This window comes from Vulpes vulpes, chromosome X (assembly GCF_048418805.1).
Source record: "Vulpes vulpes isolate BD-2025 chromosome X, VulVul3, whole genome shotgun sequence".
Classification (NCBI taxonomy): Eukaryota; Metazoa; Chordata; class Mammalia; order Carnivora; family Canidae; genus Vulpes; species Vulpes vulpes.
Window position 1 is genome coordinate 64,871,231 of NC_132796.1, and position 25,252 is coordinate 64,896,482.

The 25,252-nt window shown below is 34.2% G+C and overlaps 1 protein-coding gene across 1 annotated transcript; it reads left to right on the top strand.

Moving 5' to 3' along the window:
* Nucleotides 1-15,063: 15,063 nt before the first annotated feature.
* On the top strand, nt 15,064-24,435 carry PABPC5 (poly(A) binding protein cytoplasmic 5). Its single transcript, XM_026016769.2, has 2 exons — nt 15,064-15,279; nt 15,810-24,435. Exon 2 carries the CDS (start codon nt 15,921-15,923, stop codon nt 17,067-17,069), a length of 1,149 nt encoding a protein of 382 aa, XP_025872554.1. The 5' UTR covers nt 15,064-15,279; nt 15,810-15,920; the 3' UTR covers nt 17,070-24,435.
* The last annotated feature ends 817 nt before the right edge of the window (nt 24,436-25,252 follow it).

The following is a 25,252-nucleotide window of genomic DNA, read 5'->3' on the forward strand; positions in this document are numbered from 1 at the left end:
GAAAATGTTTATAATTATCCATATTATTTTAAGATAGATCATTCTATCTGCACTATTAACTGCTATTAGATTGCCCAATTGGTTTCCTATGTGGATCTTGTCACAAATTAAGGTTTTTTTTAAGTTTTTTATTCATTATACTTATTTATTTATGATATTCCCCCCTTAGAATGTGAGAACAATTATGTATAGTAGGGGCCATGTCTGTCTTGTTTAACATTCTATCTCCAGTGCCAAGCAAAGTGCCTGATATGTAAGGGATTCTTGATAAATGTATCTTATGTAAGTAAATGGATGAACCACAAATAGACCTTAAAATGTATCTTCAATACCATCATCTGTCAAATGTCACAAAAATTAAATAACTTCTTAAAACATGTGAAGAAAACTGAAAGTTGTAATGGGGAAAGAGTATAGTTGAAGCAAACATAAAGTGTCTAGCACTCAAAATGAAGCAGAGATATCACTTAAGTTGATAAATAATGTATCTAAGCATTCTGAAGCCCATTTCAATATAATGGAAGCCAGAAATAGATAAATTCACCAAGAGAAATGTCCCTTCATTATTAATTATTGTTTTTCAGTTTTAGTAGTAAATCAATTTCAAGAATGTTTCAGCAATACAAATATAAGTAGATTAATCATTTATAACACTAGCACAGGGGTCAAAACACAAACACATTCAAACCAATTATATTTTTAAAAACCAGTCAAGGCACTCACAAAATAAAACAATGTAAAATATGACATCATATATATATATAAATAAATACATAAATATGGTGGAAAGGTAAAAACTGCTTTTAGAATGTGTTCAAACTTAAGTGACCATTAACTCAATACAGACTGCTATATGTATGTTATACGTAAACCTAATGGTAACCACAAGTAAAACGTGTAGTAGATACAGAAAAAAATATGGAGAAGGTAATCTGCACATATCACTAAAGAAAGCCAGCAAACCACAAGGAAAGAGAGCAAGAGAAGAAAAGAACAGAGAAAAATTAAAAACAAACAAAAAAACAAACAGAAAACCATAAAATAGGTAACAAAATGTCAATAAGCCCATGCCTATCAATAATTATTTCAAATAAAAATAGATTAAGTTATCTAATCAAAAGACATAGGGTGACTGAATGGATAAAACATGCAAGACACATCTACAGGCTACCTGCAGGAGATTCACTTCAGACCTAATTTTACATCCTGATTGAAAGTGAAGAGATGGAAAAACATTCACCATGCAAATGGAAGCAAAAAAAAGCTGGAGTAACAGTACTTATATCAGACAAAATGGACTTTAAAATAAAGACTGAGATGGGATGCCTGGGTGGCTCAGCATTTGAGTGGCTGCCTAATGCTCATGGTGTGATCCTGGAGTTCCAGGATGGAGTCCCAAATTGGGCTCCCTGCGAGGAACCTGCTTCTCCCTCTTCCTGTGTCTCTGCCTTCTCTCTGTGTCTCTCATGAATGAATAAAAACTTAAAAAAAAGACTGAGATAAGAGACAAAACAACAACAACAAAAGCACTACATAATGATAAAGGGAAAAAATCCAACAAGAGGATATAGCAATTGTAAATATTTATGCACCCAACATGAGACTCCTAAATATATAAAGCACCTATTAACAGATATAAGGGAAAAATAAAATGACAGTGGTATAATAATAGTAGGGAACTTTAACACCCCATTTAAATCAAGGATAGATTACCCAGACAGAAAATCAACAAGGGAACAGTGCCTTTGAATGACACATTGGACCAGTTAGACCTAACAGATATATTAACAATGTTTCACCCAGGGACACCTGGGTGGTTCAGTGGTTGGGTGTCTACCTTGGACTCAGGGCGTGACCCTGGGATCAGGGATTGAGTACCACATGGGGTTCCCTGCAGGGAGCCTGCTTCTTCCTCTTATATCTCTGCTTCCCCCCCCCCTCTCTCTCTCTCTGTCTCTGTCTCTGTCTCTCTCTCTCTCTCTCATAAATAAATCCAAAAAAGAGTGTTTCATCCAAAATAAGCATGTCCATGTCTTCCTCTGTGAGATTTCTCTTCATGTCTTTTGCCCATTTCATGATTGGATTGTTTGTTTCTTTGGTGTTGAGTTTAATAAGTTCTTTATAGATTTTGGAAACTAGCCCTTTATCTGATATGTCATTTGCAAATATCTTCTCCCATTCTGTAGGTTGTCTTTGAGTTTTGTTGACTGTATCCTTTGCTGTGCAAAAGCTTCTTATCTTGATGAAGTCCCAATAGTTCATTTTTGCTTTTGTTTCTTTATGAATAATAGTGAAAGGGAATATAAAGGAAGGGAAAAGAAATGTTGGGAAATATCAGGAAGGGAGACAGAACATAAAGACTCCTAACTCGGGGAAATGAACTAGGGGTGGTGGAAGGGGAGGAGGGCGGGTGTTGGAGGGGAATGGGTGACGGGCACTGAGGTGGACACTTGACGGGATGAGCACTGGGTGTTTTTCTGTATGTTGGTAAATTGAACACCAATAAAAAAAAATAAAAAAAAAACAACAAAATAAGCAGAATACACATTAGTTTCAAGTACATATGAAACATTTTCCAAAATAGGTCATGTCAGTAAACAAGCCTCAATAAATTAAAAAAAAAAAAGACTGGTCATATCATGCATCTTTTCCCTACCACAAAAGTGTGAAACTAGAAATTAGTCACGAGAAAAGATCCAGAAAGGACACAAATACACGGAGGCTAAATAACATGCTTACTAAACAATTTGATCAACCAAGAAATAAAAAATAAATAAATTAAAAAATACATGGAGACAAATTAAAGTACAATGGTTCAAAATTTTGGGGATACATCAAATGCTATTTTAAGAGGAGAGATTATAGCAATATAGACCTACCTCAAGAAACAAGAAAAATCTCAAACAGCTTAACCTTACACCTAAAGAACTTAGAAAAAAGAGAACAATGTCTAAAGCCAGTAGAAAGGAGAAAATAATAAAGATTAGAGCAAAAATAAATAAAATAGAGACTAAAAAAAACAGAACAGATAGATGAAAACAGAAGGCAGTTCTTTGAAAAGATAACAAAATTGATCAAAGTTTAGCCAGACTCAAGAAAGAGAGAGATAGAGGACTCAAATAAACGAAATCAGAAATTAAGGAGGGGGAAAAAACAACACCAGAGAAATACAAAGGATTATAAAAGAACATTATGAAAAGTTGTATCACAATAAATTGGATGACCTAGAAGAAATTGATACATTTCTAGAAACATATAGCCTTCAAAAACTGAATCAGGAAGAAATAGAAAATTTGAACCGACCAATTACTAGCAATGATATTGAATCAGTAATCAAAAAATTTTCAACAAATAAAATTGTAGCACCACATGTCATACCAGGTAAATTATACAAAACATTTAAAGAAAAGTTAATGTCTGTTTTACATAAAGTATTCCCCAAAAAAATAGAAGAGGAAGAAAAGCTTCCAAATTTATTCTACCAGATGGGCATTACCGTATACCATACCAGATGACACAACATCATGATGATGATGTTCAACAACAAGAACAACAACAAAAAAAAGAAAACTATGGCCAATATCTCTGATGAACATACATGCAAAAATCTTCAACAAAATTTTAACAAACCAAGTCAACATTACATACAAGAAAAAATTATTTGCTCCTATCAAATGAGGTTTAGTCCAGGAGTGAAAGTATTTGCAAATCAGTAAACGTGATATATCATATAAACTAGAGAAAGGATACAAAACATGATCATCTCAATAGACGCAGAAAAAGGATTAGACAAAGTGCAAGTTCTATTTATTATAAAAACTCTTGACAAAGTAAATTTACGGAAACTTACCTCAATATAATAAAGGCCTTGTAATAAGGCCTTGGAAAAATCCACAACAAACATACTCAATGGTGAAAATTTGAGAGCTTTTCCTCTAAAGTGAGGAACAAGACAGGTATGTCCACTCTCACTTTTATTAAACATAATACTAATGTCTTAGTAACAGCAATTAGACAAGAAAAAATGAAATGAAAGCTATCTATATTGGTTTAAAAAAAAAGAAGTCAAACTGTCACTATTTGCAGATGACATGATACTTATATAGAAAACCCTAAAGAATCCACAAAAAACTACTATAAGTGATAAATGAAAGTTGGAGGATACAAAATTAATATACAGGAGTCTGTTCCATCTCTATACACTACTAATGAAGTAGGAGAAAGAGAAATTAAGAAAGCTACCTCATTTACAATTTCCCCCCAAACAAGAAGACACCTAAGAATAAACTTAAGCAAGGAGGTAAAAGATCTGTACTTGAAAAAGTCTAAAATACTGATGAAAGAAATTGAAGTAGCCACAAACAAATGCATATCCCATTCTCATGGATTTGAGGAACCAATATTGTTAAAATGCCTATGCTATCCAAAGTGCTCTATACATTTAATGTCATCCCTATCAAAATACCAACAACGTTTTTTAAAATATTTTATTTATTTATTCATGAGACACAGAGAGAGAGAGAGAGAGGCAGAGACACAGGCAGAGGGAGAAGCAGGCTCCATGCAGAGAGCCCGATGAAGGACTCGATCCCGGGTCTCCGAGGATCAGGCCCTGGGCCGAAGGCAGCGCTAAACCACTGAGCTTCTGGGCTGCCCCCCAACAACATTTTTTAAAGAACTAGAATAATACTAAAATTTGTATGGAACCAAAAAAGACCCTGAATATTCAAGGCAATCTTGAAAAAGAAGAGTAAAGCTGGAGGTATCACCATCCCAGATTTCAAGATACAGTAAAAATCTGTAGTAATCCAAACAGTATGGCGCTGCCACAAAAATAGACATAGATCAATAGAACAGAGTGGAAAAGAGAGAAATAATTCCATATTTTCACAAGCTTTTAATCTTTAACAAAGGAGGCAAGAATATACAATCGGGGAAAGACATTCTATTTAACGGTGTTCAAAAATGGGGCAAATATGCACAAGAAGAATGAAACTGGACCATCTTATTATACCATATACAAAAATAAACCCAAACTGGATTAAATACTGAAATATGAAACATGAAACCATAAAATGCATAGAAAACATAGACAGTGATTTCTGTGGCATCAAATGTAAAAACATTTTTTTCTAGATATGTCTTTTCTGGCAAGGGAAACAAATGCAAAAATAAACTACTGGGACTACACCAAAATAAAAAGGTTTTGCAGAGTGAGTGAAACCATTATCAAAAATATGAAACCTATAGAATGGGGCAAGATATTTGGAAACAATATATATGATAAGAGGTTAACGTCTAAAATGTATAAAGAACTTACACAACTCAATAGGAAAAAAAATCCAATTAAAAATGAGCAAAGGACCCAAATAGACATTTTTCCAAAGAAGACATACAGATAGTCAATAGACACATGAAAAGATGCTCAACATCCTTATAATCATAAGGAAATCATTTTACATCTGTTAGAAAGGTTAAAATAAAATACAAGAAGTAACAAATGTTAGCAAGATTGTGGAGAAAAAGGAACTCTCATGCACTGTTGGTGGGAATGCAAATTGATGCATCCACTATGGAAAATAGTTGGAGGTTCCTTAAATAATTAAAAAAATTACCATAGGATCCATCCATTCCACTACTGGGTATTTACTAAAAGAAAACAAAAACACTAATTCTGAAATGTTATGCACCTTATTTTTATTGCAGCATTATTTACAATAGCCAAATATGGAAGCAACCCAAGTGTCCATCGATAGATGAATGGATAAAGAAGAGATATATAATTTTTTTGGAATATCACTTAGCCATAAAAAGAATGAAGTCTTGCCATTTGCAACAACATGAATGGACATAGAGGGTATAATGCTAAGTTAAATAAGTTAGAGAAAGAAAAACACCATATAACTTCACTCATATGTGGAATTTATGAAGCAAAACAAATGAGCAAAAATTAAAAAAAAAAAAAAGATACAACCAGGAAAACAGACTCTTTAAATACAGTGAACAAACTGGTGGTTACCAGAGGGGAAGTTCTTGGGGCAATGGGTAAAATAGAGGGGATTAAGAGTACATTTATCTTGATATTTTAATGGGCACTGAAATGTGTAGAATTGCTAAATCATTACATTGTACACCTGACACTAATATGTCACTGTTAATTATACTTGAAGTAAAAAAACAAAAAGAATGTTTCAGCAGTCAAAACCTAGTAGTAAATCTTAAATGTTATGAAAAAATAAGATTAAATACTTATGCACAAGCAGAATATATTAATTAATAGTAACAATCTCAGTACTCCTTATATCTTTTGAAATCTTGTGGTAGATTTACCCCTTCTACCTATATTTATTTAAATATTTACAAGCGGACTGCATTTCTGGGGGTTTTTAAAGATTTTATTTATTTATTCAAGAGAGACACAGAAAGAGGCAGAGACATGTGCAGAGGGAGAAGCAGGCTTCCTGTAGGGATTCTGATGTGAGACTGGATCCCAGGACTTCGTGATCATGACCTGAGCAAAAGGCAGATGCTCAACCACTGAGCCACCCAGGCGCCTCAAGATGACTGCATTTCTAATGGAAATGTGCTAAAGCTTAGGTATTGCTTCAAGTCAATAAATAATTATTTTGATTATACTGTAAATCAAAAATAAGCATTACAGATGACTCTTTGTTGAGGAACATCTAAGTAATCAGAATTTGTATCTCCTTTACAGATTAGATAAATTAGTTAACTTTAAACTTTGCAGTTTCTTCAAGTTTTTATGTTGTCAAGATCTTTTTTAAAAATATTTTATTTATTGATGAGAGACATAGAGAGGCACAGAGAGAAGCAGGCTCCCTTTGGGGAGCCTGATGCAGGACTCAAACCCAGAATCCCAGATCACGACCTGAGCCAAAGGCAGATGCTCAACCACTGAGCCACCCAGTTGCCCCTCTGTTGTCAAAATCTAGTTTGCCATTTAGGGCTCTCTGATATAGCACAGAAACTAAATTTTTAAGTAATAAATTAAGTTATAATTTTAACAAAATAATTGTAGAAGTTATGATAACTCTTTATAATATTTCTATTAATATTAATAAATATTAATATGGCATTAATATTTCTATTGTGCCAATCCACCCCAAAAAAGTATTTTATGGAAAAATTCAGATAATTCAAGATTTTTTAAAGTGTATTTAGAATCATGGCAAAGGAAAATTACTAAGGAATTCAAAAGCCAATAAAAAATGTAGGATTTTCACCCTGTGATCTAATGTCCACTTAATATAACTACTGCTGTATGTATGAAAGCATGAAGATAATTATTACAATATTATTTGAGAACAAAATGGGCGTACAATTCCTGTCATCTGTTATGAGGATTAATATAGATGACCAAGGAGTATACAAAAAGAGTCCCAACAGCTTTCACAGGAATTTTCTGAGTACTTAGTGTTCTTATAGTCATGAGATATGGATGTCTTAATAGGAAGAATGATCCTCTCATCGATAAACAATAATGTATTGTGTTACACCTTAACTTTTGTGTCAGAAAAGACAAGCAGAGAATTTTTCTTAATCACATACTTATTTAAATGTTCAATTTTCATTATCTTTGGAGAGCTGTTTCCCATGTTTTACATTCTGAACAGATAGTCCTGAAGGAAGGGGAAAAGTGTAAGATTTGATGGTAAATATGTGGAATGTTTTATTTTGTTTTGACATTTTAAACTAGAAGCCTTTAATTACCTTCCCATCACATATACCTGTCTAAATCCTTATTATGTAACACAACCCTGCTCCAGCAATCTCCCTATTAACATATTCATGCATAATGCACAACCAAGTCAATATGTATCCAAGTTCTGTCAGTAAATATGCCTGACCATCAGTCTATAACTTTATTCTGGTTTGAAAAGAGGATCTGGGTTTACAATATACCATGTAATTGTACAATCTCCGCTTCTGAAAATCTAGCTAATAGAAATAGGAACAATCATATATTCCTATGTGAATATATTGTATGTGATGTGAATAAGGATGTTTATTAAAGCATTGTGTATCATGATAATAAGATAACTAAAAGCTTTAACGGCCAATAAAGACATGGCTTAACATATGTTAGGTTTCATTTAAAGCATAGATTAATAGAGAATTTCAGTTCATCAAGATTAAAAACTGTTCTGGAGATAGATCGTGGTGTTGGTAACACAACAATGTGAATATAGTTACTGCCACTGAATGTACACTTAAAATCATTAAGATGATTAAGATCATTAAGATGGTAAGCTTTGTGCATTTTAACCACAATTTAAAAATATAGCACAAAGTTTACATTTAAAATTATTTCTTACACCATACACAAAGATAAACTCAAAATGGGTGAAAGATCTAAATGTGAGACAAGATTCCATCAAAATCCTAGAGGAGAACACAGGCAACACCCTTTTTGAACTTGGCCAGAGCAACTTGTTGCAAGATACATCCATGAAGGCAAGAGAAACAAAAGCAAAAATGAACTATTGGGACTTCATCAAGATAAGAAGTTTTGCACAGCAAAGGATACAGTCAACAAAACTAAAAGACAACCTACAGAATGGGAGAAGATATTTGGAAATCACGTATCAGATAAAGGACTAGTATCGAAGATCTATAAAAAACTTATTAAACTCAACAGCAAAGACACAAACAATCCAATCATGAAATGGGCAAAAGACATGAACAGAAATCTCACAGAGGAAGACATCGACATGGCCAACATGCACATGAGAAAATGCTGTGCATCACTTGTCATCAGGGAAATACAAATCAAAACCAGAATAAGATACCACCTCACACCAGTGAGAATGGGGAAAATTAACAAGGCAGGAAACCACAAATGTTGGAGAGGATGCGGAGGAAAGGGAACCCTCTTACACTTTTGGTGGGAATGTGAACTGGTGCAGCCGCTCTGGAAAACTGTGTGGAGGTTCCTCAAAGAGTTAAAAATAGACCTGCCCTACGACCCAGCAATTGCACTGTTGGGGATTTACCCCAAAGATTCAGATGCAATGAAACGCTGGGACACCTGCACCCCGATGTTTCTAGCAGCAATGTCCACAATAGCCAAACTGTGGAAGGAGCCTCGGTGTCCATCGAAAGATGAATGGATAAAGAAGATGTGGTTTGTGTATACGATGGAATATTATTCAGCCATTATAAACGACAAATACCCACCATTTGCTTCAACATGGATGGAACTGGAGGGTATTATGCTGACTGAAGTAAGTCAATCGGAGAAGGACAAACATTATATGGTCTCATTCATTTGGGGAAATATAAAAAATAGTGAAAGGGAATAAAGGGGAAAGAGAGAAAATGAGTGGGAAATATCAGTGAGGGTGACAGAAGATGACAGACTTCTAACTCTGGGAAATGAACAAGGGGTGGTGGAAAGGGAGGTGAGTGGGGGTTTGGGGTGTCTGGGTGATGGGCACTGAGGGAGGCACTTGACAGGATGAGCACTGGGTGTTATGATATATGTTGGCAAATCGAACTCCAATAAAAAATATACAAAAAAATGGGTAGCTCCCTGAATACACATTTTTTCCCAAGAATACTATAGATGGCCAACAGGCACATGCAAAAATGCTTAGCTTCACTGATCATTAGGAAAATGCAACTCAAAAGCACAATGAGATATTATCTCACACTTTTCAAAATGTCTAGAATCACAGGGACATGACTGACTTTTTATTCAACAGAGATTTAATTCATGATAAAAAAGAAAATATATTAAACTAGCATATTTGCCTTAATTTTAAATAAATTCCCTAGGGTTATAAATGTATGAATTATAGTTACTGCCTTGAATATCTAAAATGCAGTTCTAGAATTTAAAAATACTGAACTTTTGGTTCAGTGTTGAAGAATAAGTTATTCTGATTTATTAAAAATTTAGCATTAATTCTTTTTTCTAGTATGTTGCATTTTTTATTAAATAAAATATTCAAGAAAACTTTCTATTCAGCACATACAAATATTTCTCATTCTTTTTTTCGAATTTTTATTTAATTTCCAGTTAGTTAAAATACAGTGCAATATTGGTTTGAGGAGTAGAATTTAGTGATTCGTTACTTAAGTACAGCCTCCAGTGCTCATCATAACAGGTGCCCTCCTTAATACCCATCATCCATCTAGTCCATTCTCCATCCACTTCCCTTCATCAACCCTGAATTTGTTCTCTATCTTTAAGAGTCTTTTACGGTTTGCTAAACTCTCTTTTTCCTCCTTCTCATATGTTCATCTGCTTTGATTCTTAAATTCCACATATGAGTGAAATCACATAGTATTTGTCTTTCTCTGACATATTTCACTTAACACAATATATTCTAGCTCCATCCACATCATTGCAAAGGCCAAAATTTCATTATTTTTGATGACTGCATAATTAATTCTGTTCCATTGTAAACTCTCTTGAAACATTTCTAGTTTGGGCCACTTTTTCACTTTAGTAAGTATATTATAATAAACACAAATTAATAATTATTTGATAATTAATTCCATCAAGTTGCCTTCAAGATTATCATTCAGAGCATAAGTACTCATGGTTCAGGATAAAATTTTTGGAAATAGAAAAAAGAATCATTACTGGTTCCAAAACCTAGTATAAAAATGTCTGTTTATACCAACATATATAGATACATATTTGTATGTGCTGAATAGAAAGTTTTCTTGAATATTTTATTTAATAAAAAATGCAACGTACTGGAAAAAAGAATTAATGCTAAATTTTTAATAAATCAGAATAACGTATTCTGTGTTATACCACATTCTCAACATCAAATTGTTTTTTTGCAACTTTCCTGTATCTAAAAAAAAAAAAGATATGAGTCAGGTACTAGGTAATGGAGTTTTAACTTTATAATATTTTGTTTAGTTAACCCAGACTTCACTCAAGAAAGCAGAAAATTTAGTTTCATTGTGAAGTCTCAGCAATTTGTACTGCTGATACTTTTAATTGGAAACAGGATCAAGTGCCTGTTAAGACAAAGCTGAAAAATAAATTCCCAACTCTTCCTCCTCTTCCACTCATGCTGATTCATTGCTATTAACTGTAAATAACAACATGTGATGGGATGCAAGTAGAATGCCAGTTGTTCATGACTATTTCCTCATGCAAAACATTTCTCAAATTTAGAAAGACTCAGATGTGCTTCAACCAATTGCCTCAGGAATCTGGGTGGGGATTTTTAATGGATTTAATACATGAGTCATATTTACATAGGCTATAAACTTGCCTTTAATATGCAATAATGACAGAGAAATGTTCTAAATCTGATTTTTGTTCTATAGATTCCTCTCAATTCAAATTTTAAAGGGATTAAACAGATTATAGGTAAAAATGCTTTTTTCCCCATAAACTTCAGCATAGCAGAGTGAACTCTACTAAAATTCACTTATTTCAAAGACGTTCTAAATATCTGATTTTTGATCCGATCAAAAGTTCACTATAATTAGAATGTTTATACTTCAATGACCCCAAAATAGCAAATAAGTGTAGAAAGGAGTTGTTGAAATAATTGTTTTGAATAACACAATAATAGCTATAATCTTAGAGAAAATATGCAAAATGAATTGGAATATGGAAAATATTTAGATAGCTACATAAAAAAATAAAATATCCACTTGACTCAGTGATAATATTGTGGGAATAATTCTCTTGGATTTGTGTTATTATAATATTTTCAGTAAAGTAATATTTTTAAATAAGAAAAATAAAAACAACCCAAAATTCTAGCTCATTGTTAATTAAAGTTATAAGGAATGATGCTTAATTTTTTTCAAGATACAATAAGCTAAGTGGGTGTTCATGAGTGTTCTTACGTATTGGTCATTGTGTGTTATATTGTAACACTAGCTTTTATTAGTCTATCTCTATAATTTTTTTGTTATTATTTGCCTTTTCTCACATGGTATCCATGTCCTAAGCAGGAATCCTATAAAGCAAACACAAGAGCACAATAAAGAAAATTACTAAATATTTGAGTAAATAATAAGGGTAAATTGTTATCTTTAGTCAACTATACAGCCTAATAGAAAATGTAAGATGTAAAAAAGGAAGCACCATGAGAATTGAGCCTGTTATTCTAATAAACTCTTCTTAAGACAACATCTTTTGGGATGATGTCCTTCACTTGAATTCTTTGTTAGTGCTAGGATCTTTTTCCAGCATAAAATTACTGATGTGTTTTGTTTGGATTTTCTTCTAGGGGGGAAGGGTTGTGGAAGGGATTGAAGCTGTGTGTTATAGAAATTGTTGATTTTCCAAAGATATGGAAACACTCCTCTTCAAAACAGTTTCTCACAAATCTTAAGGAGAGAAATAATGGGAAACCTGAGTTGAATCTAAACTTATAACAGTTTTTTGCCATGGTTTAAAGTTGAAAACTCACGTTTAAATTCATAATTAAGACATTCCATGCTCATGGATTTAAAGCACAAATATTGTTAAAATGTCTATACCAGCAAAAGCAATCTACATATTTAATGAAATCCTATCAATATACCATCAGCATTTTTCACAGTGCTAGAATAAGCAATCCCCAATTTTGTATGGAACCACAAAGACCCCAAATAGCCAAAGCAATCTTGCAAAAGAAAAGCAAGTCTGTAGGCATCACAATTCTGGACTCCTAGTTATGTTACAAAGCTATAGTGATCAAAACAGTATGGTACTGGCACAAAAAGAGGCACATAGATCAATGGAACAGAATAGAAAACCCAGAAATGAACTACAACTCTATAGTCAGTTAATCTTCAACAAAGCAGGAAAGAATAGCCAATAGAAAAAAAGTCTATTCAACAAATGTCAGTGGGAAAACTGGACAGCAACATCCAAAAGAGTGAAACTGAAGCACTTTCTTATACCATACACAAAAATAAATTCAAATTGATTAAAGACTAAATGTGAGACCTGAAATCATGAAAATTCTAAAGGAGAAAACAGGCAGTAACCTCCCTTTAGATATGTCTCTTAAGGAAAATAAAGCAAAATAAACTATTGGGACTTCATCAAGATAAAAAGATCCTGTACAGTGAAGGAAACAATCAACAAAACTAAAAGACAACCTTTAGAATAGGAGAAGATATTTGCAAATGACATATCTGATAAAGAGTCAGTATCGAAAATATGTAAAGACCTTATACTACTCAACACCCCAAAAATGAATAATCCAATTTAAAAATGAGCAGAATACATGAATAGAAATTTTTCCAAAGAAGACATACAGTCTTCTAGTAATTCAAATGGTTACATGCACCCCAATATGTATAGCAGCATTATCTACAACAGTCAAATTATGGAGACGGTCCAAGTGTCCATTGACTGATGAATGGATAAAGAAGAGGTGGTGTGTGTGTGTGTATATATATGTGTGTGTGTACATACACAAATATATGTGTACATATACATATACACACACACATATATATATACAATAAGCCAAGCAGGTGTTCACAAATGTGAACTTGTGAACTTGCATATATATATATATATATATATATATATATATATGTGTATATATATATGCAAAGACATGGATTGTGCTAGAGAATATTATGCTAAGGGAAATAAGTCAGAAAAAGACAAATACCATATGATTTCACTCATGTGGGATATAAGAAATAAAACAAATGAGCAAATGGGGAATAAAAAAAGTGTGGGAGGCAAACCAAGAAACAGATTCTTAACTATAGAGAGCAAACTGATGGTTACCAGAGGCAGAGTGGGGGATGGGTTGAATTGGTAACGGGAATTAAGGCATGCATTTGTGATGAGCACCAAGTGTTGTATGGAAGTATTGATTTTTTTTAATTTTTATTTACTTATGATAGTCACACACAGAGAGAGAGAGAGAGGCAGAGACATAGGCAGAGGGAGAAGCAGGCTCCATGCACTGGGAGCCCGACGTGGGATTCGATCCTGGGTCTCCAGGATCGCGCCCTGGGCCAAAGGCAGGCGCTAAACCGCTGCGCCACCCAGGAATCCATGGAAGTATTGAATCACTATATTATACACCTGAAACTCATATTACACTGTGCTAACCAACTGGAATTTTAATAAAAACTTAAAGAATAAAATAAAATAATTAGTGCCTATATCTTTACATATTTATTTTATCTGTGAATATTAATCATATATTTTGTATTGATTCTGCGGCTTTTATCACTTTCAGTAAGATTCTGTAATTTGTGATTATGGAGACATCACATTTTCAACGTTTTGTGGCACAACGTATCACAAAAAGCCATTTTATGATTCCCTGGTCATTAAAATCTTAATTATTACTGGAGCAATGAAAAGAATTCTGCCTACTACCTGGAGATAATGTGATCTTTATGTTGGAGTTTAATGGAGTAAGGATAGAGGCCAAACACAACATAGTCCTGCGTTTTATTCGACTCTGTGATCATTTAGTACTATAATGGGAATCCAGTACAGATGTCAATTCTCAATTTTTATAATTAACTCAGGAAAGTATGCAACCCTATATCTTATTTCCTAAGCAGAAATGGTATAGCGAATTATTTTTTATATTAAAAAAAGTATGAGAGTTCTATCTGCCTAGGTGATTACCTCCTGCTTTGATTTTGGGATCAGCAGTCTAAAATTAATATTTTTTATAATAAATTTATTTTTTATTGGTGTTCAATATGCCAAGATACAGAAAAACACCCAGTGCTCATCCCGTCAAGTGCCCCCCTCAGTGCCCGTCACCCATTCACCCCACCCCCCGCCCTCCTCCCCTTCCACCACCCCTAGTTCGTTTCCCAGAGTTAGGAGACTTTATGTTCTGTCTCCCTTTCTGATACTTCGCACACATTTCTTCTCCCTTCCCTTCTATTCCCTTTCACTATTATTTATATTCCCCAAATGTATGAGAACATATAATGTTAAGATAATAAAATAAAATTTTAAAATAAAAAATATGAAAAACATTTTTTTTAAGGAATCTTAGCACAGAGGGAGCGGGAAGTGGGAAGTTACTTATCAGGGTTCCGGGTTTCCTCACGCCCCGCCCGCCCAACCACAGGCTAAATGGTTTTCGTCCTTGGGTCGGTTTGTCCTGCGGAGAGCAATCCACGTCCATGGTCCCCGCTCTGCCCGCCCGCTGCGCATCTGCCCTTCTCCTCTGACTCCGCCCCGCATCTGTCCGGAACCGCCTCCCGCCTGAGCTGACCCAGTGCGTGTCTGCCAGTCAGTCCCTCCGGACCTGCCGCGAGTCTCAGACTGCCGAAATTACCGCGCGTCTCTCGGTCCGTACCCGGTGGGCATCTGGGGTATCTGGGCGGTCTCCCGTCCCCAGCGCGTGTGTCTGTCTGTCTGTTTCTCTGTCTGATCCGCCGTCTGCAGCCTGCCTTCCGGCCCCAGTGCACCAAGTGTTTAGTCTGCCCTTTCGCTGACGCTGAGTGTGTTTAGCGGCCTTAGTTAGCTGCGAGCCCGCAGAGACCGGCCCAGCAGCCGGCGGAGGGAATACACGGTTGGCCCCTGCCCATGTTAATAGAATTTTAAGCCAACAGGAGGTCGAGGCCTATGTTAATGCAGAAAACAGGTCTCCAGGCCTCTGTCGGCAATGCTGGATGTGCGGTGCCAGCCAGCTGCTTGATGATTTCTTACAATTAAATGGGGAACAGGAAATTTCTTTACTACTGGCTTTTGAAACAGATTTTAAATCTTAAATTAGAAGTTCCCTTAGGTAGAACAGATTTGTTATTGGGATGCATTTTTGTCTGATGTGTTTGTTCTGAGCCTGCTGACCAGCTGTTTCTGAACTTCATTTTCTCAGAGCTTCCTTCTCCTTGGCTTTCTTCTGTTTGTGAACAGCTGCTTGGCCCATAGCTTAGAGAAATCGGCCTTTTTTCTCTCCCAAGAGAGCCACCTCCCTGTACTCAGAAAGATGGGAAGTGGAGAGCCTAACCCTGCTGGCAAGAAAAAGAAGTACCTAAAGGCTGCCCTGTACGTGGGTGACTTGGACCCAGATGTCACGGAGGACATGCTATATAAAAAGTTCAGGCCTGCTGGCCCTCTGCGCTTCACCCGAATCTGCCGTGACCCAGTGACCCGCAGTCCCCTGGGCTATGGCTATGTTAACTTTCGCTTTCCTGCAGATGCTGAGTGGGCCCTGAATACCATGAATTTTGATTTGATTAATGGCAAACCTTTCCGCCTCATGTGGTCTCAGCCAGATGACCGCTTAAGAAAGTCTGGAGTTGGAAATATATTCATTAAAAACCTGGACAAATCCATAGACAATAGGGCCCTTTTTTATTTATTTTCTGCTTTTGGGAACATTCTCTCCTGCAAAGTCGTATGCGATGACAATGGCTCTAAGGGTTATGCCTATGTGCACTTTGACAGCCTGGCTGCTGCCAATAGAGCCATCTGGCACATGAATGGAGTGCGGCTTAACAACCGCCAGGTGTATGTTGGCAGATTCAAATTCCCAGAAGAGCGAGCAGCTGAAGTCAGAACCAGGGATAGAGCAACTTTCACCAATGTTTTTGTTAAAAACTTTGGAGATGACATGGATGATGAAAAACTGAAGGAAATATTTAGTGGGTATGGGCCAACTGAGAGTGTTAAGGTAATAAGAGATGCCAGTGGGAAATCAAAGGGCTTTGGCTTTGTGAGGTATGAGACACACGAGGCTGCCCAAAAGGCTGTGTTAGACCTGCATGGAAAGTCCATCAATGGGAAAGTTCTATATGTAGGGCGAGCACAGAAGAAAATTGAACGATTGGCTGAGTTAAGACGAAGATTTGAACGGCTGAGATTAAAAGAAAAAAGTCGGCCTCCTGGGGTGCCTATTTATATTAAGAACCTGGATGAGACCATCGATGATGAAAAACTGAAGGAGGAATTTTCTTCCTTTGGATCAATTAGCCGGGCCAAAGTGATGGTGGAAGTAGGGCAAGGCAAAGGGTTTGGTGTTGTCTGCTTCTCCTCTTTTGAAGATGCTACAAAAGCAGTGGATGAGATGAATGGTCGCACAGTGGGCTCCAAGCCCCTGCACGTCACCCTGGGCCAGGCCAGGTGCAGGTGGTGAGAATAAGAATGCTCAATTTGGGGATCCCTGGGTGGCGCAGCGGTTTGGCGCCTGCCTTTGGCCCAGGGTGCGATCCTGGAGACCCGGGATCGAATCCCACATCGGGCTCCCGGTGCATGGAGCCTGCTTCTCCCTCTGCCTGTGTCTCTGCCTCTCTTTCTCTCTCTGTGACTATCATAAAAAAAAAAAAAATTTCTAAAAGAATGCTCAATTTGTTTCATCCTTAAGCTGGTGCCTACTTAGTTTGGGCTATTTTGTGATAAGAGGTTATTTTATGCCAGGTTTTTTTTAAGTGAATATTTTCTTTTGAGAAAACAAATTAGAAAACTTTGTTCATTTTAGTGAAGAACATAATTTCTAATTGTGAAACTGTCATTTTGTACTATTTTTTGATAAAATATCCTTAGGAATATGTAGAATAAAATTCATCCCTCCACATACTCCCCCCCGCCCCAAATCAGTCCAGGTAAGGTAATTGAGTAGAGTTCCTTATTTCAATTATAATACTAAATGTAATTGCTTCAATGAAAATATTCTCAAAATGGACCTGATTTCTGAATGTATCACACAGAAAACTTCTAATTTGCTTTGGGAGAAATCAATATAGCAGGGGAAAATGTATGCGATCCAATTAACATTTGTGCATAATTTTACTTTATTATTTAAAATGAATGTTATTTTAAGGAAATGTGAGTTTCTTTATTTATACATTTTTTTCCCTTTACTAACATATTGTGGGCATACCACAGAGTTGACAGTGGCTTTGACTAAGTGTTGGAAGTTTTCTTAACTTCATGCCCAGAGAAATAAACATATTGGTGTTTTCTCAATCAGTACCTTAGGAAATTAACACTTTAAGCATTATTAAAAAGATGAGTTTCATCTTAAAGATATTTCCTGAGAGATTTAATATATTAGGACAGTCCAAGGAGCATTCTTGCCACTCATTTTTCTAACTCCTTAGTAGTAGAGATGGGTCATGTTAAATTAATGAAAAAGATGAATAACTGCAATGAATTGTCTTTACTTATAGATAATTTTAAAATCTTACCTCAGTCTCCATAAACTGTCAATATAAAGGATAAATCATCCATATAGTGATGTTGGAAAACTAATTTGAAGAATATCTTCTACTAAGCTTGTCATTATCTCTTGTAAATTTTTAATACATCCATGTGATAATATTCACATCTGTATCAAAATTAAGGAAAAGCTTGTGTCTCTTGATTAAATCACATGCTTCCATCTATTATATGAAAGCTCTTAATTCAGTATGGTTCTCTTTATGTCTGGCTGCTTGGAAGTTGTGACAAAATGTTCTGTTCTATATTGCAGTTACATTATTTAGCCTGTAATTTCTAGATTACAGATTTTCGATATTTTACTTCTAGTCCCCTCTTTTCCCCACCATCTACCTTCCATCCGTATTATACTTAGTTTTATATTTTCTTTAGGTTGCCTCTCATTTAATATGTGTTTGTTCAAATCCTTTTTGGAAGTAGAGAAATAATTATTTAATTTATGTTAAATGTCAATAATTACTTTTTAAAATAGGATTTATTCAAATCACAGATCCAACCATAGAAAATGTATTGTCTCTATTCTTAATTGGCTTTTATTATGTTATATAGAAATTTTAGATTACACTCATAATTCAATATAAATAAATAATTTTGTTAATGCTTTTGTTAGCTATTTGCCCATAAAATAATGAGAAAAAGCTGTTTTGGTGTAATTGTGTACCTACAAATTACACTTATATTCATTATAAAATATTTTCAAATGGAAATCACTGTTTTTATTGATCATATACATAATACATGCTCATTGCTTTAAAAAAATGTACACAATGCAGACATTTATAAAAAAGCAAAATTCCCACAGTTCAGAGATCACCACTATTAATGTTTTCTGTGTGTACATATACTCCCATGCCTTTTCTCCTATGTATACACACACTATTTTACAAACAAATAAAGCACTTATGTACTGTGTTTTGTTAGATTTTAAACTAAAACAATCATTTTTTGTATTTATGTCAATAAATATCAATCTGTATCATCATTTTAGTGACTGCACAGTATTCTATTGTGTGGATGTACTATAGATTATATAAGTAATGCATTATCGAATAAGACTTATATGATTTACAATGTTTTCTACATCTGTAAACAATGCTGTGATGGCTTAAAACAGTATGAGTTATAGGAGCTTGAGAAAAAGTATCTACAGCATGTAAAAGCTTAAGTCTACTAGAAAAATTAAAATGCACATTATATTGATATATGTGTCAAAATTCTGAAAAAATCATTCAAGATATATCCTTTACTTAAACTCACAAAAGTAAAAGTAAAAACCATTTTTTCGTATTTTCTGATCCCACTTGTTTTATATCATTATCATTAAAATATATGAAAACAATGCAAACTGAAATAAATGTGAAATAGTTACTTTGGTAACTATTTACTATATGTACTTTCTATTCCTTTTTACACATTACCAGTTTTTATTTAAATTTATAAACTTGAAGTGTTAGTGTTAAAACATTTACAAATGTTTTGATTCACTATAAATCATGAAAAATTACTAGAAAGTAAAATCTTCAAGTATAATCATTCAATACATTTTGGGAAATTATTTAAGTATTTAAATAATTACTATTTTCAAAAAGTTAGCCAGTATAAAGAAGTAATTAAAATATGCCCAGGTACAGATAAAACATACATGTTAGGACACTGAAAAATAGTTAAAAAACTCTAAATTTAGTTGGTAAAAAGGAGAAAAAGATAAAGGAAAGATAATCTCTATTTGAACACAAACACTTAGGCAGCTTTCCAATCTCATTCTTGTTGTTTTTAACTACATTTAATAGACTAAACTAAAGCTTCCAAGGGTGAACAAGACAACTAAACAGCTTAAATTGGTGAAAAGGCATTAAAAATAGGATATTGTCCATTTCCTAGCACAAGATAATAATCTTTTTTAGATTTTATTTATTTATTCATGAGACACACAGAAAGAGAGAGGCAGACATAGGCAGAGGGAGAAGCAGGCTCCATGCAGGGAGCCCAATGTGGGACTCGATCTCGGGACTCCAGGATCACACCATGGGCCAAAGGCAGGTGCTCAACTGCTGAGCCACCCAGGCGTCCCTAGAACAAGATAATTAGTAAAAATAAATAAAACAATACTATCAATGGTTATGGTAAACTTAAGAATGGACTGTTTAACACAAGTTTTGTTTGTTTTTCTTCCTTTTTTTTTCTAGCTTTTCAAAAAAAGTCACTGTACAAACTTCAAATATGCCCAGGGAGAAGAAAATTAAGGATATTGCTTTGTGAGTTGCCTGGGTGGAGCAGTAGCTTGAGTATCCAACTCCTGGTTTTGGCTCAGGTCATGATCTCAGGATCCTGGGATAGAGCCCTGCCCTGGGCTCTGTGCTCAGGGGAGAGTCTGCTTAACTTTCTCTTTCCCTCTTCATTTCCCCCCTGCTCTCTCTCTTTCTTTCTCTCTTCAAAATAAATACATCTTAAAAAAAGAATGTTTCTTTGCTATTGTAAACCATCATATTAAAGTTGTTTTGGTGAGACTTTTATGTACAGAACTTCATACATACTGATGCCTTTTGGGTTGTATCTGTAGTTAAGGGGGAAAGTAAAATGTTACATGTGCAAGATATTTTCAGAACAAGAGAAAAACAACTAATAATAACTGTCTTTAAGGGAATATTCAAGAATGGTGTGAATACCATCCTACCTATAAAGAGATGGATGAACTTAAGGGAATATTTAGAAATGTATGAATAAATGACTGAGTATAGATGATACATGCATTCCCAGCACCTACAGTAATTCAAAAATACAATTGGCATCCCATGATTACCTGTTGAATTATCCTTCCATTTGTCTGGGTTTCAATTCTCTTCTCAGAATTTCACAAGAGAAATGAGTTATTATAGAATAAACTGTTTTTATTAGATTTCATCCCATGAAGAAACAATTGAGATCTGATTCGTTACATAGATTGGGACTTCTAATATAGTGTTACTGGTGACATAGACTAGTGTTTATACCATTAAGTTGTTATTAATACTTTTTTACTTATCATTTCTTTTTCATTATTGTTCAACAATTGATTGATGAGTTTATCTTATAGCTTCCAGTAATCGGCATAACTCAAATGAAAATCTATTGGTAGAGAAACAGTTTTTGAATAAATTAATGGGATGTTGCTTCAAGACCAAAACTATTCCACAAAGCCTTGCTCCTATATTAAATCAATTGATCACAATAATCCCTGAAAGACTAATGCATATGTATGTGAAATTAATTCTTTCTTACATATTTTAGGATGTTACTTTCCATGAAGTATGACTTAACAAATGGTTTCTTGGAGCTTCAAGAGAGTTAATATATTCCACTTGGCTCCAAAGGATCAGGGTCAGTAGTTAGAAACAATCTAGCTACCATTGGAAATCTGAGAAAGACCTAACTCAATGTACAAATGTTGAAAATATAATTACTATGAAACTTAAAACAAAAAGCTAACCTCATGTACTTTCACCCTCAAAAGTCAGTCTAATTTAAAAGATTTCCCATTTGGCAATCAAAAATGATCAGTGCTCTCATTCGATTTTTCAACAAAAGTTTGCAGTCTTTTTATTTTATTTAATTTTAAAAAATAGTTCTTTAGAGAGACTTGCAAGAAAAGAGTTGAGTGATGATATTATATGTCACAGCTGTCTCAGAGTAAATTAGTTTCTTTGTTTTAGAACCAGTAAGGGGAATATCAGATGTTGTCATCTTCTACATAAAAATAAGCCTTCTATAATGTAAAATAAATAATTTTACAACTTTTGAGATTGATTTAAAACATCCAAAAGTGTAAATTACATTTTTTGGAAAATCAAGAACTTTTTAAATCAATATTTAGGATCATTTAAAAATTAATTTTAAGCAAATTTAAACAAGATGGCAAATGACTCCTTTTTTAAGTAAAATTGACATACTAATTATATTAGTTTCAGGTGCACAACATTGATTCAACAATTTTGTACATTACTCAGTGCTCACCATGGTAAGTGCAGTCACCATCTGTCATGGAACAATGTTATTACAGTATTATTGACTATATTACCTATGCTGTACTTTTCATCTCCAGGACTTACTTTATAACCGGCAGTTTGTAGCTCTTAATCCCCTTCATCTATTTACCCATATCCCCTCTGGCAACCACCAGTTAGTTCTCTGTATTTAATAGTGCATTTGTTTATTTATTTGTTTGGGGTTTTTTTTTATAGATTCCACAGATAAGTGAAATCTTATGGTATTTGTCTGATTTACTTCACTTAGTGTAATACTCTCTAGGTCCATGCCTTTTGTTGCAAAAGGCAAGGTCTCATTATTTTTATGACTGAGTAATATTCTGTTGTGTATATATACCACATCTTTATCCATTCATATATTGATGGACACCTGGGTTGCTTCCATATCTTGGGTATTATAAATAATGCTGAAATAAATATAGAGTGCATTTATCTTTTGGAACTAGCATTTTCATTTTCTTTGGGTGCAAATCTTATTTTTTTGTTTCAAGTTTTTATTTGAATTCCAGTTAGTTAACATATAGTGTAATTTTAGTTTCAGAGAGAATTTAGTGATTCATCACACACATATAATACCCAGTGCTCATCAAAACAAGTGCCCTCCTTAATACCCAACACCCATTTAACCCATCTCACTGCTCACCTCCCTTCCAGCTACCCGCAGTTTGTTCTCTATAGTTAAGAGTCTGTTGTGTGGTTTGCTTCTCTTTTTTCCCCTTATGTTCATCTGTTTTGTTTCTTAAGTTCCACATGTGAGTTAAATCATATGGTATTTGTCTTTCTCTGGCTTATTTCACTTAGCATAATTCTTTCTAGCACCACCTACATCATTGAAAATGGCAAGATTTCATTGATTTTGATGGCTGAGTAATATTCCATTTTATGTATATATAATACTTCTTTATCCATTCATTACTTGATGGACATTTGGGCTCTTTCCATAACTTGGTTATTGTTGATAATGCTGCTATAAACATTACACATTACCTACATGTGTCCCTTCAAATCAGTATTTTTGTATCCTTGGGTAAATACCTACTAGTGCAATTGCTAGATCATAGAGTAGTTCCATTTATAACTTTTTGAGGAAACTCCATACTGTTTTCTAGTGTCTGCACGAGTTTGCATTCCTACTAAAGTGTAAGAGGGTTCCCCTTTCTTCACATTCTTGCCAACATCTGTTATTTCCTTTGTTTTAAATCACCTTTCTGAGGATTTGGGGCAGACTACGTCCCTGAATAGGACAAACAGAATTTGCAAGCTTTTCTTCTCCAGTGCTTTAGGAAATAGAAAATATATCCCTAATTGATTTTATTGCAGAGAAATATCATATGTTAGTTTCCCTAAATAAAGGAGTAAATAGATACTTTTTGTGATGAAGGGAAGATTTATTACATTATGGTAGGAATCATGACAAAGTAATGAAAGTCAAGATAATGAATACATATCTCTATTCATTAAAGATTTTTTTAAATATATGAGGCTTGTAAATTTAACAAAGAACAATTTAAAGAGGGACATACATAAATAAAGAGTAATTTAAATGTTATAAACATTTAAGAGTAAAGGCAGGAAGTATCTGCCTATTTTAAGGTGAAGCATCATGAATAGTTTTCATTTAGTTTCTATGGTTCCTTTTTAAAAAGATTTGTTTATTTATTTTTTTATTTTAGAGAGAGAGACAGAGAGAACACAATTGGGAAGGGCAGAAAGAGAGGAAGAGAACCTCAATCAGACTCTGAGCTGAGTGTGGAGCCCCATGGGGACTCAGTCTCATGACCCTGAGATCATGACCTGAGCCAAAACCAAGAGTTAGATGCTTAATCAACTGTGCCACCCAAGTGTCCCTGTATGATTATTCTTAACATTGATTTGACTACTAAAGTAATAGTAACCCTTAGGAACATTTCATTTGTAAGTGAATATCTTTAAAAAAAATCATCAGTGCTAATCGGCTTCTCTCTATTCTCTCACCTCCATCACCTACTCTTAACTTCATCCTTTACGGAACACAGAAGATTTTATAAGGCATTTTTAGTTTACATACTTTGTCTAAACATTACCTCAAAAATGTCTAATAGATGTGTGTGCATGTGATATTGTACCACTTGATTGAAACAAAATTTCAGGACTTGAATGTAAGCCACAGTAGATGGTAGGACATGTACTGTTTATATATGCATTAATGTATCTAGCTGAAGATATTCTTTTTAAATAAATGTAAATATCAAAATGATCCTAATTAAACCAACATCAAAGCTATGGGCTCTGTTTGAAATTGTCATTTCATAATGTATACATGCTCTAGATCATCTGAGTACCAAAGACTGGGTAATACAACTAGAACTATATATTGCTAATGTGGTAAAAATTTTGAGATGTGAAAGCAAAATTCCAAGCATAACAAGAAATAATGCTAAGGGACACAAACCAACTTTTCTGAAGTGGCAGTTTAGGAAATGAACATGAACTATATGAAGCCCTTAGTTGTTTTATGGAGACATATGACAATAATGTAAACTCTCAAAGAGCAAAAAGTAAATAGGAAGATAAAGTTTTCTGAAACTTCTATTATATTTTAATATAAGTAAAATAAACTGTGATGATTGAAAAACAAGTATGGATTAACTATTTCTACTTTAGTCTCAAAAAAAACCAGTTTTATTCAGACAAAATTATTTTCTTAGGCCATTGGCTCATTTGCACTATTTTTTAATTTTTAGGATATGAGAGATACATATTATGTAATCTATTTTAATGCTTAAGGATAAATATGTCTCCTAAAATATTCTGAGGTGAAATATAAACTGGAAAACAGTATCACAACTTTTCCTTAACAGCAAATTTCATCATAGAAATCATTTAGGTTGCATTTTCCTATAAGTAATTGCATGTTTCAAATTGTATCTCTAATCTGGGGCCAAGAATTTAGGGCTATAAGAATTGTGTTTTAATTCACTGGGATCATAATTTTTCTTTTCCTTTTTTAATTTTTTTTTTAGATTTTTTCCCCCAACTTTGGGGCTTGAACTCACAACCTTGAGATCAAGAGTCTCACACTCCACCAACTGAGCCAGCC

What these genes read in the sequence shown, in the direction of transcription:
- PABPC5 (XM_026016769.2), top strand. Translation starts at nt 15,921, where the DNA reads ATGGGAAGTGGAGAGCCTAACCCTGCTGGCAAGAAAAAGAAGTACCTA.